This window comes from Bos taurus, chromosome 12 (assembly GCF_002263795.3).
Source record: "Bos taurus isolate L1 Dominette 01449 registration number 42190680 breed Hereford chromosome 12, ARS-UCD2.0, whole genome shotgun sequence".
NCBI lineage: Eukaryota > Metazoa > Chordata > Mammalia > Artiodactyla > Bovidae > Bos > Bos taurus.
Window position 1 is genome coordinate 71201722 of NC_037339.1, and position 14755 is coordinate 71216476.

A 14755-nucleotide genomic window follows, 5' to 3' on the forward strand; every position below is an offset into this window, starting at 1 on the left:
ATCCAACCTGAACAGCTGTCACATAAATAATCTCCTTCACTGAGACGTCCAAATTCCTGACACCAGTTCCCAACTGTGCAACATGAAGCACCAATAAGGAAAATACAGTGTGCATTTATCCAGGTTTATGTGGCCATGAAACCTTCTCACAAAACTAATATTGCATGGAACACACCTAGAGAAACACCATTCTAGATACAGCCAATTCAAACTGTGTCACACTCAGCTCCAGGTTCCACTCTTGAGAATTTAACAGGGGCTGTGGTGTTGCATCAAGGGCATCACAACTTACCTTTCCTGCTCCCACGGGTCCAACCACAGCTAACAGTTCACCGGGTCTGACAGTAAAGGAAAGGCCTCGTAGAGTTGGGGTTTCTGATTCCTGCAAATTAAAGTTTATAAAAATGTACCCATTTCAATAAAGTAACACATACCTTACTTTAGAAAACAGAGAAAATAATGTAATAGTTATTGATATGCTAACATTAACCAACATTTTTCTCCTTCCTGTTTCAATATACTATGCCCAAGAGGCCTTTTCATCCAATCCTATCTCTTTAGGGTGTTGGAGAAATTTTAGCTGCCTTTAGGAAGGCTCCTTCTTTTACCAGATTTCCGGACACAGCTCTAGACACCCACAGATTTTAAATAGCAGAGATGACAAAGCACCTGCCTGAAATGCAAACTGAAGGATGCACACTAGTTTATTAAAATAATGTACTTAATACAATATTCAGTGTGGGAGGTTTTTAATCATGTGGCTCAGATTGTAAAGAATCTGCCTGCAATGTAGGAGATCTGGATTCGATCCCTGGGTCAGTAAGATCCCCTGGAGAAGAGAACGGAAACCTATTCCAGTATTCTTGCCTGGAGAATATCAGGGACAGAGGAGCCTGGCGGGCTATAGTCGGTGGGGTCGCAAAAAGTTGGACACAACTGAAAGGCTAACACTTTCACTTCCTTTTCAAGTTTTCATCATGACCCTTGGTTTTAACTGTCTATCTCATTAATCCACAAGGTGGCAGCATAAGTACCTGGTGTGCCTAGCCCTTCAATAAATAATTTGAAATCTCCACAATCCATTTTCATTAGATATAGAATGAATCTCAGTAATGCTCAGCAAGCAAAGGGGCACTTTATATGAAGAAGTCACTCTCTTGGTAAATTAATTCTTATAAGTAACAGTCAAAGCTCTCATTTAATGAGAGCTCTAATGTAGCACCACCAACAACAAAAATTGGGGAATAAAGAAATTAATTATGACATTATGGGATAAAGTGATAAAGCCTCAGTTTCCTACGTCTTACATGCATTACCTGTCCTGGCTAAATAGGAGCAATAAAGTACTTGTACTATAAGAAAAACATAAAACATGAAGGTATACTCGTTCCAATGTGAGGGAGAAGAACAAAGTACTCATCAAGCCAATCACAGGTTGTATTCCTGGTAGACTTAAGGGTGTGTGTGTGTGTGTACATATTCAAAGTGTTAATAAAATTGCCTTTAACTGCTGTGTCAAGAAAAAAAAATAGTGGTTACACCTGATTAAGTAAAATGCCCTAAAGACTAAAAGCACAGAGTCTGGATTAAAAATCTGGATAATCTTCAAACTGAAAATATTTTCTGGAAAGAACTGAACTGATTATACAACATTCACATACTAAAATAATGACAATGATTTTTCATTACTAAAAAAATAGCTTCGGATTTCGGGAATGACAAATTATCAACAAGAAGCTAGATTTTAATACAGGAGAAATATTTTTTAAGCTTTTTAAGCTTCTCCACTCCTTTCTTCCTGCCTGACGCTTGGGATTCCTATTTTACTACTTTTCACTCAGTTATGACTACAAAATAGTGAACCATCTACAAACATCAGCTTCCTATTGCAGCCCATCAGTCTGTCATTTCAAGCGAAATGCCAGGCTGGATGAAGCACAAACTGGAATCAAGACTGCCGGGAAAAATATCAATAACCTCAGATATGCAGATGACACCACCCTTATGGCAGAAAGTGAAGAGGAATTAAAAGGCCTCTTGATGAAAGTGAAAGAGGAGAGTGGAAAAAGCTGGCTTAAAACTCAACATTCAGAAAACTAAGATCATGGCATCTGGCCCCATCACTTCATGGGAAATAGATGGAGAAACAATGGAAACAGTGACAGACTTTATTTTTGGAGCTCCAAAATCACTGCAGATGGTGACTGCAGCCATGAAATTAAAAGATGCTTGCTCCTTTGAAGAAAAGCTATGACCAACCTACACAGCATATTAAAAATCAGAGACATTATTTTACCAACAAAGGTCCATCTAGTCAAAGCTATGATTTTTCCAGGAGTCATGTATGGATGTGAGAGTTGGACTACAAAGAAAGCTGAGCGCCAAAGAATTGATGCTTTTGAACTGTGGAGTTGGAGAAGACTCTTGAGAGTCCCTTGGACAGCACGGAGATCCAACCAGTCCATCCTAAAGGAAATCAGCCCTGAATATTCACTGGAAGGAGTGATGCTGAAGCTGAAACTCCAATAGTTTGGCCACCTGATGCAAAGAAATGAATCATTTGAAAAGACCCTGATGCTGGGAAAGATTGAAGGTGGGAGGAGAAGGGGGATAACAGAGGATGAGATGGTTGGATGGCATCACTGACTCGATAGACATGAGGTTGAGTAAGCTCTGGAAGTTGGTGATGGACAGGGAAGCCTGGTGTGCTGCAGTCCATGGGGTCGCAAAGAGCTGGACACAACTGAGCGACTCAACTGAATTGAACCATCTGTCAGGGCCAGACAGGGTTCCCTCCCTGTTCAGGCTTCAGGATCCGGCACTGCTCCGCGGTGACCAGAAGGGGGCAGCACTCAACAGTCGTTGGCTGCTGGGTACCCTCCCCCACTGGTTATCCAGGTTGGGGGACACTGACTCAAGGATTATCATCTGAACCTGGACTCTGTGCAGACGCAATTCGAAATCCCGGTCCCATGAGATCCGCAGGCTCCCACAGGACCATTTTTCTTATTTTGGCTGCTCTGAGTCTTTGTGGCAGTGTGTGGGCTTAATTACTCCATAGCACGTGAGATCTTAGTTCTTCACCGGGGGTGGAACCCACATCCCCTGCACTGGAAGGTGGATTCTTAACCACTGGGCCACGAGAGAAGTCCTGGGACCATTTATTTTAAAGCATAAAGATTGAGATCAAGTTCCATCATTCCATGAATGAGACCTGGGTCCCTGAGACCTGCCCCCACCTGCCCAACTGGCTGTCTAGGGGAACAGGTTACAGAGCTCACATCTGTCTCCTGCCTCCCAGCCCAGCAGGGGCTTCATTCAGACTCAGCTTCTCTCCAAAACCCCAATGTCTTCCCCTTCCCCTCTGAGGGCTCTCTCACCCATGACCTAACCTGACAGCCCTAATTACTAATGACCCCAGCAAGGGGCACAGTCCTTCCATAGGCAAGGCCAGGGCAACAGAACAGGGTGTTCTGGACTACAGTGCAATTTACACAGAAGTCTGTGACCATGTTATTAAGCTCTTAAAAGAACAAGATAGTTCATTTTAAAATGCTGCATAGTTTGACACAAAAGCAATTCAGTGGATACCTGCACACACTGTGGGGGGAGGGTGCAGGGGACAGAAGGACAGACAGCGTTGGGCACCCCAGGTCCACTTGAACTTCTGCATGGAGGACGCGATGTCCAGGCTCTCCCACCCGTTGCCCTGGGCTGCAGGCTGCCTGGCCACACCCTGTGTGATGACCGGCTCAGGGCACCCCCCTGGCCCTGACGTGACTACAGCCCGGCTTTACTGAGCATCACCACGAGAGCCCCAGTACCGCCACTCCTCAGAGGCACCTCTTCAGCACCAGAAATCTGGGAAACCACAACAGCTGTGTTTCCTGTTTTGATGCTAAGGTTGCTAATACTAACTTCTTTGGGAAAAAATGAAAGGTAAAAGCTACTGTTCAGATAACTCAACATTAGTGACTGCCAGGTGCTGAATTCTGTTCTGTGCCCACTGCCAAGCATCGCCAACCAATTCTAAAACCACAACTCTGCCTTCCCTTCCTCAGCTCCCACCACAGCGACCACGTCAAGTACAACTAACGCCACTGTAACTCTGACCTCCCAACCTGTGCCAAAGTCTGCCTTTGACACATCCAGTTTCTTTGGAGGAAATGGCTTCATCTTGGGTGTGCAGGGTGTCATTTTCTTTCTCTATAAATTCTACAGATCTAAAAAACAAAACTACTACACTGTGAAAACAGACCTGCTAAATTAACAAGGACTGGTGTGTAACTAACTGAAACAATATTTTATTTCAATATGTCCCATGTGGAAGATGTTATTCTACTACCCTTAATTGTTCCCATATGAGCATCACCCTTGAAGAAGAATCAGTTAAATCACTTTGTTCAAGGGAATATTTAAAACATTCTTCATGAATCCTTGTGTCTTCTTTTACCTTAAATGACTGTTGCTGTGGTACTGGTTCTCTCTTCTTGACGTGTCAGCTGTGACTCTGTAAGCGATGGAAAACACTGTCCTGTGCAAACAACCTCATGACTCTCTTGACAGTTTAAATGTTGTCATTTTAAAGCCTGAAAGCTGCGTTATTTTTATGTGAACTCAGGATGTAGTTTAGTGACCAGAATTCAGAAGAATATGCTGAAGCAGCATCAATCAGGTGCATTGTTGGCTATCATTTCCAAAGTGGAATAGATTTATAAATTTAGTAGCCTTAGAGCAAAATTCTGTGCTTAATAACAGTTATTCTACATAGAAACAAGAAAAATAGTAAAGTATAGCAGCATATTGTTCATACTTGTAAAGCACCTTATATGTTTGAGAAATTAAAAAACAGTGCCTTAAAGACAGCCTGAAAGGTAAACTTAACCTAAAATTTTGGTGATTCGATATTTCACATTAAAGAAGGAAAAAGTTGGTCTGAGGATGTAACTGTGGATGTGGGCAGTAAAAAACCTGCTTTAAGATACTTAAGTGTTAGCATTTAATTGAAAACATCCCTATTTTATTCAAAACCCAAGTGACTTAAACGATTTTATGCAAAGTCAAAAGCCTTCATCTATTGAACCACCCAAAAGTTTTCTTATGGCTAATAAAAAGTATAAAGTTGATTTAATTTTATTTTCCTCTGTACTTTAAAAAATTATCCTAACACTGTTGTGCCTTAAAAAGATTTCCACCAAGCTTTCTTGAAAAGTAACTTCTATGAGGCAAGAAAGAAGTTGTTTTAGAATCATTTACTGTTTAATTAGACAATCATTTTAAGTTTTAACACAGTAAATGTGAGCAGTGTAATTTCAGAAAAAATTAAGTTGGTCAGATTACTGTGGATTTTTAATGATGATTGCCCTGGGTAAACAGATCATACTTTTTCTTTCTTCTCTCCCATCCTTTACCAGTTTCAATTCCTGTGATGTGATAACATGCATACTTTCATTTCTTTAGTTTCCTTATAAAGCACTAGTTTTTTCAGGTTTAGAGGGATCCCTCTTCCCTGACTTTGACACACAGGATTAGTTCAAGGGCTCAAACCATTTTAAAATGAGCTTTTGCTCATTAAGGCTCCAATTACTAAGGCTTTTTTTGTTTTAGTTTCTTTAATCTATAGTGGTTGAATTTAGCACTTGGTTTTCAATATTTTATGGTAAGAAATGACAAATTGCTTTTGTCCATTTCTTAAGCCAAATTTCCTTACATTTAGATAATTAAAGGTTCATAAAATGAAGATTTACTATTTCTTCATTACTTGCTGGTACAGCTAGAGTTTCTTTTTGTTGCAAATCTGTACATATCCCTAGTGTTTTCAAGGGCCTTAATTGTTTAAAATCTCTGGCTTCAGAGGTTTCTGGGGAAAGGCAGGCTTACATTTTTGTGTTTCCGTCAGTAGTAACAGGGAGCCTGGTGGGCTGCTGTCTCTGGGGTCACACAGAGTCGGACATGACTGAAGCAACTTAGCAGCTAGGTACCTCACAATAGTGCGATGAGTTTTAGATTTAAGTGAGTGCTATAAGATACAAGATTCAGTTGAGAATACATAGAATTGCCCTTCTCCCAAAGTGGTAAATATTAGCTGCAATGGCATCATTGTCATTTAGGTAGACAGGAACACCTTGCCACATAGTAATGTTAACACTGTAGCTATTTCTGTGAAAATGTAGCTGATGAAGCCTCTACTGTAATTCTGAATGCTGCTCTAACAAAACCATAATATGGAATTAGAGTGTACAAGAAAAGCCTCAAGGCCTTGCTCCTCTTCCTTTAGCAGTTTAGTACCTTGAGTTATTAATAATTTGATTTTTTTTTTATTCTAGAAGGTATATAGAAACCTTTTCAGATTTTTCACCTGATTTTTTCACATAGACTGTAGTACAACTAAAATCCTTTATTTTACCTTACAGATATCTGTTGCACAGGCAGATACTGTTGTATATAGATACTTTTATTTCAGTTCATTAAAAACTACAGAACCAATCTGCATCATATATCAAACTGATTTAAAATAAATCTACAAAAAATAAATAAATGATAAAATAAATCTATGTGTTTACTGGGAAAAAAAGAAATCTGCTAATGAGTCATATAAAGGATGTGTTAGCATTCACATACAGTAGTCTTTAAAATGGAATTTTAGTGGTGCTTTCTATAAATGCTTCAAGAGCATTATACCGAGAAACACCAAGCAGGAGATAAATCTACTATATTAAGGTAGGAGAAACCATCAGGGAAGGTCAGGCACCGTGTGTGAGTTTCCATGGACAGAAGGTGCAGGGATGTGGTTTCATGTATCTGGGAACAAACCACTGTGTTGATGGTGGGGAAGGCAGGTGCTGAGTCAGAAGCAGGTGAACACAATGCAGGAGGCACCACAGAGTCACAGGCATGAAAGACAGGGTGAGTCTACAGTTAGGACCCATGCTCTGTGGTCCCCACTCTGACAGCCCGGCTCCTGGGCTCTGCTCTGGAGGGTGGACCCTGTGGTGGAGGCGCCACCTCCCTGAGTCCCTCCAGCGCTGGACGTGAGGGCAGCTTCCTGCCATTGCTAATCTCTGGGTTGTCTCATGCACCACTGTTTAACCCTTTCTAATTTTTCCTCCCTCTTTTATCACCTACGTAACTAACTCCCTGCATGGAACTCCCTCTCCCATTGTGGGATTGAGTTTTCCTGACTAATCCACACTGATGCAGGAGGGTGAGCACAGAGGACCATGAAACCTGGGGTGAGGGGAGCATTTCTGTTGGTAAAGGGGCTGCACTGGGTATGCAATACTGACAGCTTCTTGAGACCAGACCCGGTTGTTTTTTCTCTTTGCCTGCAACTAACAAATAAACCAAGTGTTGGAAACCAACAGCTTGTCATCATCTTGTCAACAACTCTGTCAACTTGCCATCAAGTGCAATCCTTTAACTGGGAATCACTGGTGCTCATTATGCCCACCTGCTGTCTCCTCCTGCCCCTGGCTGCCAACAAAGTGTACAGAATCATCCAGAAGCTCAGGATGGGGGAGCCCCCACCCTACCTCAGCCAAAATCCAGATCACAGCTTCACTCTATGTTTAATAATGTGGTCTGATAATCAAGGCAAAATTGTACACTAACTCCCCAAAGCCTCTTAAACAACCAGTTGTGCAATTAACCCATTCCACACTGCAGCATTTTCTGTCCATTCCTATAAATGCGAACATTACAAATGTATGTACTTTAAGTTCAAAAGGTGCTACTACTTTGAAAACTCTCTTGAAAATGAGATAGAGAGCAAGCAATAAGTCAAAGGCCTTAGGTTGATTTTATACTTAATCTCCATTAGATACAACTTTAGTCCCAATTTTGAGAATTTTTAAAACATACTTTCAGTAAATGAGCAAGTCACAGTTTACACCACACATAAAATCTAAAAATTCTCCAGTAAATCCATGTCACAGTTGCCTGTTAGAAGTCAGAATCCTGGAATGGAGGACTTGTTACCTCATCCCAAAAAGCAGTGAAATCTTGCATGTCCACCATCCTTTCACCATCCGATGGCTGCTGAGGATGGAGCTCTGGTATCTCATCAAGCAATAGAAAATTCTACAGAAAACAAAACAAACAAACAAAAAAACAGATTGTTAAACTGTGGAAGAAAGCACAAATAAAAACAACTGCTTTCCTGGGATTTGCAATAAAAACCTTTGTACAATCTAAATAATGTTTTACCAACTGTACTTAAAGTATTAGTTCACATCAGAACATACTAAATAACATATGGAATAATATTTACTGTTATTACACCTCATGGTATATATTAATAAAATCATATAATATACTGCATTTGTTGCAGTTCAGTCATCAAGTAGTGTCTAACTCTTTGCAGCCCCATGGACTGCAGCACGCCAGGCTCCCCTGTCCTTTACTATCTCCAAGAGTTTGCTCAAATTCATGCTGACTGAGTCAGTGACGCTATCTAACCATCTCATCCTCTGTTGCTGCCTCCTCCTGCCTTCAATCTTCAAAAAGTATCAGGGTCTTTTCCAGTGAGTCGGCTCTAAGCATTAGGTGGCCAAGTATTGGAGCTTCAGCTTCAGCATCAGCATCAGTCCTTCCACTGAGTACCTGGGATTTGATTTCCTTTAGGGTTGACTGGTTTGAAATCTTTGCAGCCCAAGGGACTCTCAAGAGTCTTCTCCAGTACCACAATTCCAAAGCATCAATTATTTGGCACTCAGTCTTCTTTATGGTCCAACTCTCACATCTGTCCATTACTATTGAAAAAATTATAGCTTTGACTATACGGACTTCTGTCAGCAAAGTAATGTCTCTGGTTTTTAATAATGCTGTCTAGGTTTGTCACAGCTTTTCTTCCAAGGAGCAAGTGTCTTTTAATTTCATGGCTGCAGTCACCATCTACAGTGATTTTAGAGCCCAAGGAAATAAAATCTGTCACTGCTTCCGTTGTTTTCCCATATGTTGCAATGAAGTGATGGGACCAGATGTCATGAGTTTAGTTTTCTGAATCATCAAAGGTTTTTAGTTGTCTTCACTTTCTGCCATTAAAGTGGTATCATCTGCATATCTGAGGTTATTGATATTTCTCCTGGCAATCTTGATTCCAGCTTGAGCGTCATCCAGCCTGGCATTTCACATGATATACTCTGAATATAAGTTAAATAAGCAAGGTGACAATAAACAGTCTTGATGTGCTGTGCTATGCTTAGTTGCTTTGGTCGTGTCCGACTCTTAGGGACCCTATGGATTGTAGCCCTCCAGGCTCCTCTGTCCATGGCAATTCTCCAGGCAAGAACACTGGAGTGGGTTGTCAGGCCCTTCTCCAGGGGATCTTCCCAACACAGAGATCAAACCCTGGCTTCCTGCATTGCAGGCAGATTCTTTATTGACTGAGCCTTGAGAGAAGGTGACAATATACAGCCTTAACATACTCCTTTACCAATTTGAAACCAGTCTTTGTTCCATTCCTGTTCCAGCAACAGTTCTAACTGTTGTTTCTTGACCTGAATACAGTTTTCTCAGGAGACAGGTAAGATGGTCTGGTATTCCCATCTCGTTCAGAATTTTCCACAGTTCATTGTGATCCACACAGTCAAAGACTTTAGTGTATTCAATGAAGGAGAAGTAGATGCTTTTCTGGAATTATCTTGCTTTTCCTATGATCCAGTGGATGTTAGCAATTTGATCTCTGGTTCCTATGCCTTTTTAAATCCATTTCATGCATGTAGAAGTTCTTAGTTCACATAATGGTGGGAATTACAAATTTGAAAAGCAGAGGGCAGTTAGAGAGAGGATTAAGCAGTAATTAAAAGGGTGCAGGGATGAAAAGGCAGAAACAAAAGGCAGGTTCAGACACCAACAAGCAAAACATCTGTGGAGGAAAGAACTCATTTTTGAACACAGAGAATTAAGTGAATCTGAGGCCACTCTTCCTGTCCAAGCAGCATGGAGCTTTCAGCAAGTTCCTCCCCTCCCAGCCCAGAGAGGAACTCTGTACCCCAGGACTGTGCAGTCACTGCCTAGTCATCGGAGTCAGCACAGGAGATGCAATCTGCTTGCTTCTCCTGCTTTTAGACATTTTAGTCACTTTGCAGGCATCACTACACAAGAGCCCTGTGCCACTGCTATCTATATATACTACTGGCCCTACATGAGAACCAGTCTTAGGATATCTGTAACACACTCTACCTAATAAAAGAGAGTACCTACAACATTCTGGGAAGTCTGCCAGCTTTGGCACTGGGAGAGTTAACTATCACCTAACTGGCACACAGTGAGACCACATAAAGGAGCTATTTTAGGTAAAATCTGCCTATAACTTTAAAAAGTTATTTGTCCCCAAACCTTGATTCTTCGGATGCTGACAACGGCCTCTGACACCTTCTCAACAGCCATGGGGAAGTAGAGGGTGCTCGAGAACCGCAGAGCCTCAAACAGCATCACCACCACAAACACTTGGCTGGCTGTGATCAGGTTGTCAAGGAGCTCATTGGTGATGAAGGTGACAAAAATCATGATTTTGCTCACAGCGAAAAACGATGCCAAATTCATGCCCCTAAGGTAGGAACTTTTCAGAATCTTGGAAATTTCCTTCCTGGAAAAGAGAGAATGGAATAGGTTTTAAAAGAAGCATCGATATCCAAGTCCACCTCGAGGGCTCCGTCCCGACACCAGGACCACACACTTCATCACTGCTTCACTCTTCCAACTAAGCAGAGGCTTCCTGTCACCCTTTTAAACACTGTGGGTCAATCAGACTGGGTTTGAACATTCATTCAACAAGCATTCATAACCACAAGTCCTGGGTGGGGCTCCCCACTGATGACAGAAAGACACAGTCCATCCCCTCCAGGAGCTCATGAACTTGTGGGGGAAGAGAATAAGACACCCCAAAATTGTGAGACACCAAGACATCAAACAGAGGCAGGCACCATGGCCCCTCTGGAAGCACATGTCCTGGCTATTGTAAATAGTGCTGCAATGAGCACTGAGGTACATGTGTCTTTTTGAATTCTGGTTTTTTCAGGGCATATGCCCAGTAGTGGGGTGGCTGGGTCATATGTAGCCTTATTCCTAGTTTTCTAAGGAATCCCCATCCTGTTGTCCATAATAGCTGTGCCAATTTGCACTCCCACCACAGAGCAAAAGGGTATTGTTTGTAGATGTTTTCTTGATGGCCACTCCTACCAGTGTGAGGTGATACTTCATTGTAGTTTTGATTTGCATTTCTCTAATAAAGAGTGATGTTGAACATTTTTTTCATGTGTTTATTGACTGTTTGCCTTCAGAAGCATATATAATTTTGCCTTTAAGAAGATCATAAATGGAACAGCAGATTAAAATGACATCTCCCCTCTTTCACTTAACCCGCCTGCCACATGTGAGGTGTGGATTCATAGTATTTAAGCTCATCTTCATGTGAAAAGTGGTAAGACTTTTACTTTCAGTTTGTAAAAGCAGGGGGGAAAGTAAAAAATATGGTGTGATACATACAAAAACTTACCTTCTCAGTCTGGTAATAAGGTCTATAAATGACTTTTCCCAAGCATTCATTTTTACTGTTCTGATGCCAGTTATGACTTCAGTCATGGTCCTGATCCTGTCGTCTGTGAGAGCTGCAGTCTTACTCCTGAGGGGACAGACGTGAGATGAGCCATAGTGACCACAGCCCAACTTTCCTCAGCAGCAGCAGGGGGCACAGGGAGGGACCAGGGATCCATGATACCCTACAGCTCTTCTGTGCTGACATCACAGGCAGGTCCTTCTCAAAGTGCAAATGGAGAAAAAGACTTCTAGGAAGTCAACCATTCAGTCCAATTCAAGGAGTAACTTGGAGAACTCACAGTACTGGCTGAGGAAGACCTGAAGTAAGTCAGGTACGAACTCTCCACCTAAGGTCGCAGTTGGGCAGGGAAAGCAAAAAGACACTGAATCTAAGGGGAAGACAGTGTCTGTGTGGTGATAAAATAGGAATGAAGTGCCGGTGAGCAGAAAAGATCGGGCTGTTAATTCCACTGGGGAAGGAGAGCAAGAGCTTCAGAGACCTGGCAGCACTGCAACAGGGCCTCGAAGGGTAAGAAACATCTCTCCACAGCAAGATAGGAAAGGAAATTTAAAATAGACAAAAACATCACATGTAAAGTCACCAAAAAAAAAAAGAAGAAAAAAAAACCTTCAAACAGCACAATACCCCCATCACCTGACAACCTGGACAATGACCCACCTCCAACCCTCTGGGACCTGCTTCAGGTCTATCTCATCACCATTAGGCCCTTCATCGCCAGCCACTGTTCTATCACATATGCTGCTGGGACTGTGTGGCTGTATAAAGACAAAGTTAACTAAGATTGACCTTGTCCTTGAGGCACATATAAGTTAATGGAAACACTGAATTAAAACCAAGACTTGAACATAGATACCTGAAAATTGCATAACAAAAATACATGCAGCTAAACTTGAGCATATAGGATTGTTACTATTTAATAATACTTAAATAACTTCAATATAGGTAACTTCTGCTCAAGGACACTCCACTTATACAGGTATGGTGCTGGAAGGAGCCAGTGAGCGCCGTCACCTTTCCCTCTTCACGATAAGCCTTCAGCTTAGGGCTGGAGCCTCCACTGACGAAGCCTGAAGGCCCTACAATCCACATAAAGAAGAGACTAGAAAAGGCATTGGTTTTGTTTTTGAAGAGAAGTATCGAGCAAATGGTGAATGTTACCAAGCACATATCACCTAGTTTTTAAACCAGTGTTTCTCTTACCTGAGTGACGAGAACAAATTTCCAACACAGCTTTGCAAAAGCAGAAGAATAATGAGAACCGCCATCCCAGCAAGACAAGATATTCCTATTTCCATCCAGAGCAGGGCAGTCACTGCGATAGCCTGCAGTGGCCCCACCCACAGATAGTGCAAGAACATTGTAACCTTAAAAGAGAAACACAAAGCCTTCTTAGAACTGTATAAAATCAAAACCAGTAAGGACAAAGTGTAGAACAATCTGTTCTAAAGAAACAGGCAGGAATCTAAACAGAAATGATATCAGTGAGTTTTATACTTCATGATGAAGCAGAAATCCAAGTGTCCACCCCAGATGATGCTGTTCTGGGGCAGCACAGGGCCAGCCTCAGGGACGTGCCAGGGAGAACCCGACCAGTAGCACTGAAGGAAGATGTTGATTTTGTCCACAACACAGATGAGCTCAGGGCTTCCCCAAACTCTCTCTGTCCCAAAATTCAGCCCCCATCTCCATAGAAGAGCCTATATTATGGTACCTACCACACTCTCCGATATCTACTTGTGCATTTACCTTCCAGACAGGCTGTGGCCTTTCCAGTGCAGAAATTAAGGCTTATTCACCTTCAAATTAAGTAGAGGCCTTATATCATGCTTAATGAATAAATAATTGAAGGAGAAGTGAAAGTGTTAGTCTCTTAGTCATGCCCAATTTGCAACTCCATGGATTGTAGCCCACCAAGCTTCTCTGTCCATGGGATTTTCCCAGGCAAGAATGCTAGAGTGGATTGCCATTTCCTTCACCAGGGAATCTCCTGGCCAGGCCTCCTGCATTGCAGGCAGACTCTTTACCACCTGAGCCACAAGGGAAGCCCCCAAACTTAAAGGTCAGGATCATCCAGGAAAGAGAAGTGGTCTATACAGATCTGACCAACAGCTACAACACTCTGGGTAACATGATTTATTCATAAAGTAAGTGTGAAATGGGTACGATGGGACAGCAGAGAGGAGGCTGTGTCTGACTGGGGACCACACACTTGGCATATTCCTCAAAGGCTCCCTATGCAGCAGGCACTGTACAGGGCACACAGAAAGAACAATCCCTTCCCACCAGGCCTACATCATCCAGAGGAGGAGGAAGACAATCCCACAACACCAACACCACGTACCAAGAAGGACCACTCCAGGAGGACCCCTAGGAACACTAACCAAGCTGGGCAAGAACACTGTTGCCTGTCTATTACTAAGGTATGTTACAGACAATGTCAGAAAAATAAAACCCTCATCTACAGGACAACACATATTATCACATCTAAGCTGCACACAGAAAATGAGCATTGGATAAAGAGAACCCTTGTCTTATGTCCTCAACCGAACCCTGGCTGACACCAAACCCTGGCACCTGGCATCCCAATAAGCTAAATCCAGTGAGAACGATAGGGAATGGAAGAGGATCCCTCAGGCAGCTTACCTGATCAAACCTGTTCACATCGTTGGACAGCAGGTTGACTATTTGGCCTGTGGTGGTCTTCCCCATGGCTGAGCTACTCAGACGAAGTGACTGAAATGAGAGAAAGATATAGAGAATCGGATTTCTGCAGTGATACCAAGTCAGTCTGAGAACATAGCAAAATGGACTGTATTTTCATGGGGTCTTGTGTGGTGTCAGGATGAGCAGTATGATGCCTGAAAGCAGGGCTCTAGGGACCCTTGTTCATCCTTTGATGATTCAATGTGGCGCCAGCCCTGCCCACAAGGACAGCAAAGGGAGGAGCAGGGGATAGAAGCAAAACCCTCCACCCTGTTTCTCAGTGAACCTGGACCTGCCTGAAGGATAAAGAAATATAGATATAGACTTAGGGGTCAACCAAAGCAATTTTGAGCCAAAAACTAGACAGCATATTAAAAAGCGGAGACATCACTATGCCAACAATGGTCCATATAGTCAAAGCTATGGTCTTTTCAGTGGCCTGTACAGATGTGACAGTTGGACCATAAAGAAGGCTGAGCACCGAAGAATTAA

General features: G+C 42.3%; 2 protein-coding genes and 1 pseudogene across 2 annotated transcripts in view; 2 read left to right on the top strand and 1 right to left on the bottom strand.

The window, feature by feature from the left end:
• The window catches only part of LOC100337053 (ATP-binding cassette sub-family C member 4), a 1051816-nt gene that overhangs the window by 409839 nt on the left and 627222 nt on the right, over window positions 1-14755 (top strand). The window lies entirely within an intron of this gene.
• The window catches only part of LOC522174 (ATP-binding cassette sub-family C member 4), a 100297-nt gene that overhangs the window by 59834 nt on the left and 25708 nt on the right, over window positions 1-14755 (bottom strand). Inside the window, 6 exon segments of the mRNA XM_059892295.1 lie at window positions 293-382; window positions 7978-8079; window positions 10339-10588; window positions 11498-11623; window positions 12761-12924; window positions 14204-14293. Of these exon segments, the coding sequence (XP_059748278.1) occupies window positions 293-382; window positions 7978-8079; window positions 10339-10588; window positions 11498-11623; window positions 12761-12924; window positions 14204-14293 (822 nt within the window).
• LOC112449023 (sialomucin core protein 24-like) lies at window positions 1373-4270 on the top strand (annotated as a pseudogene).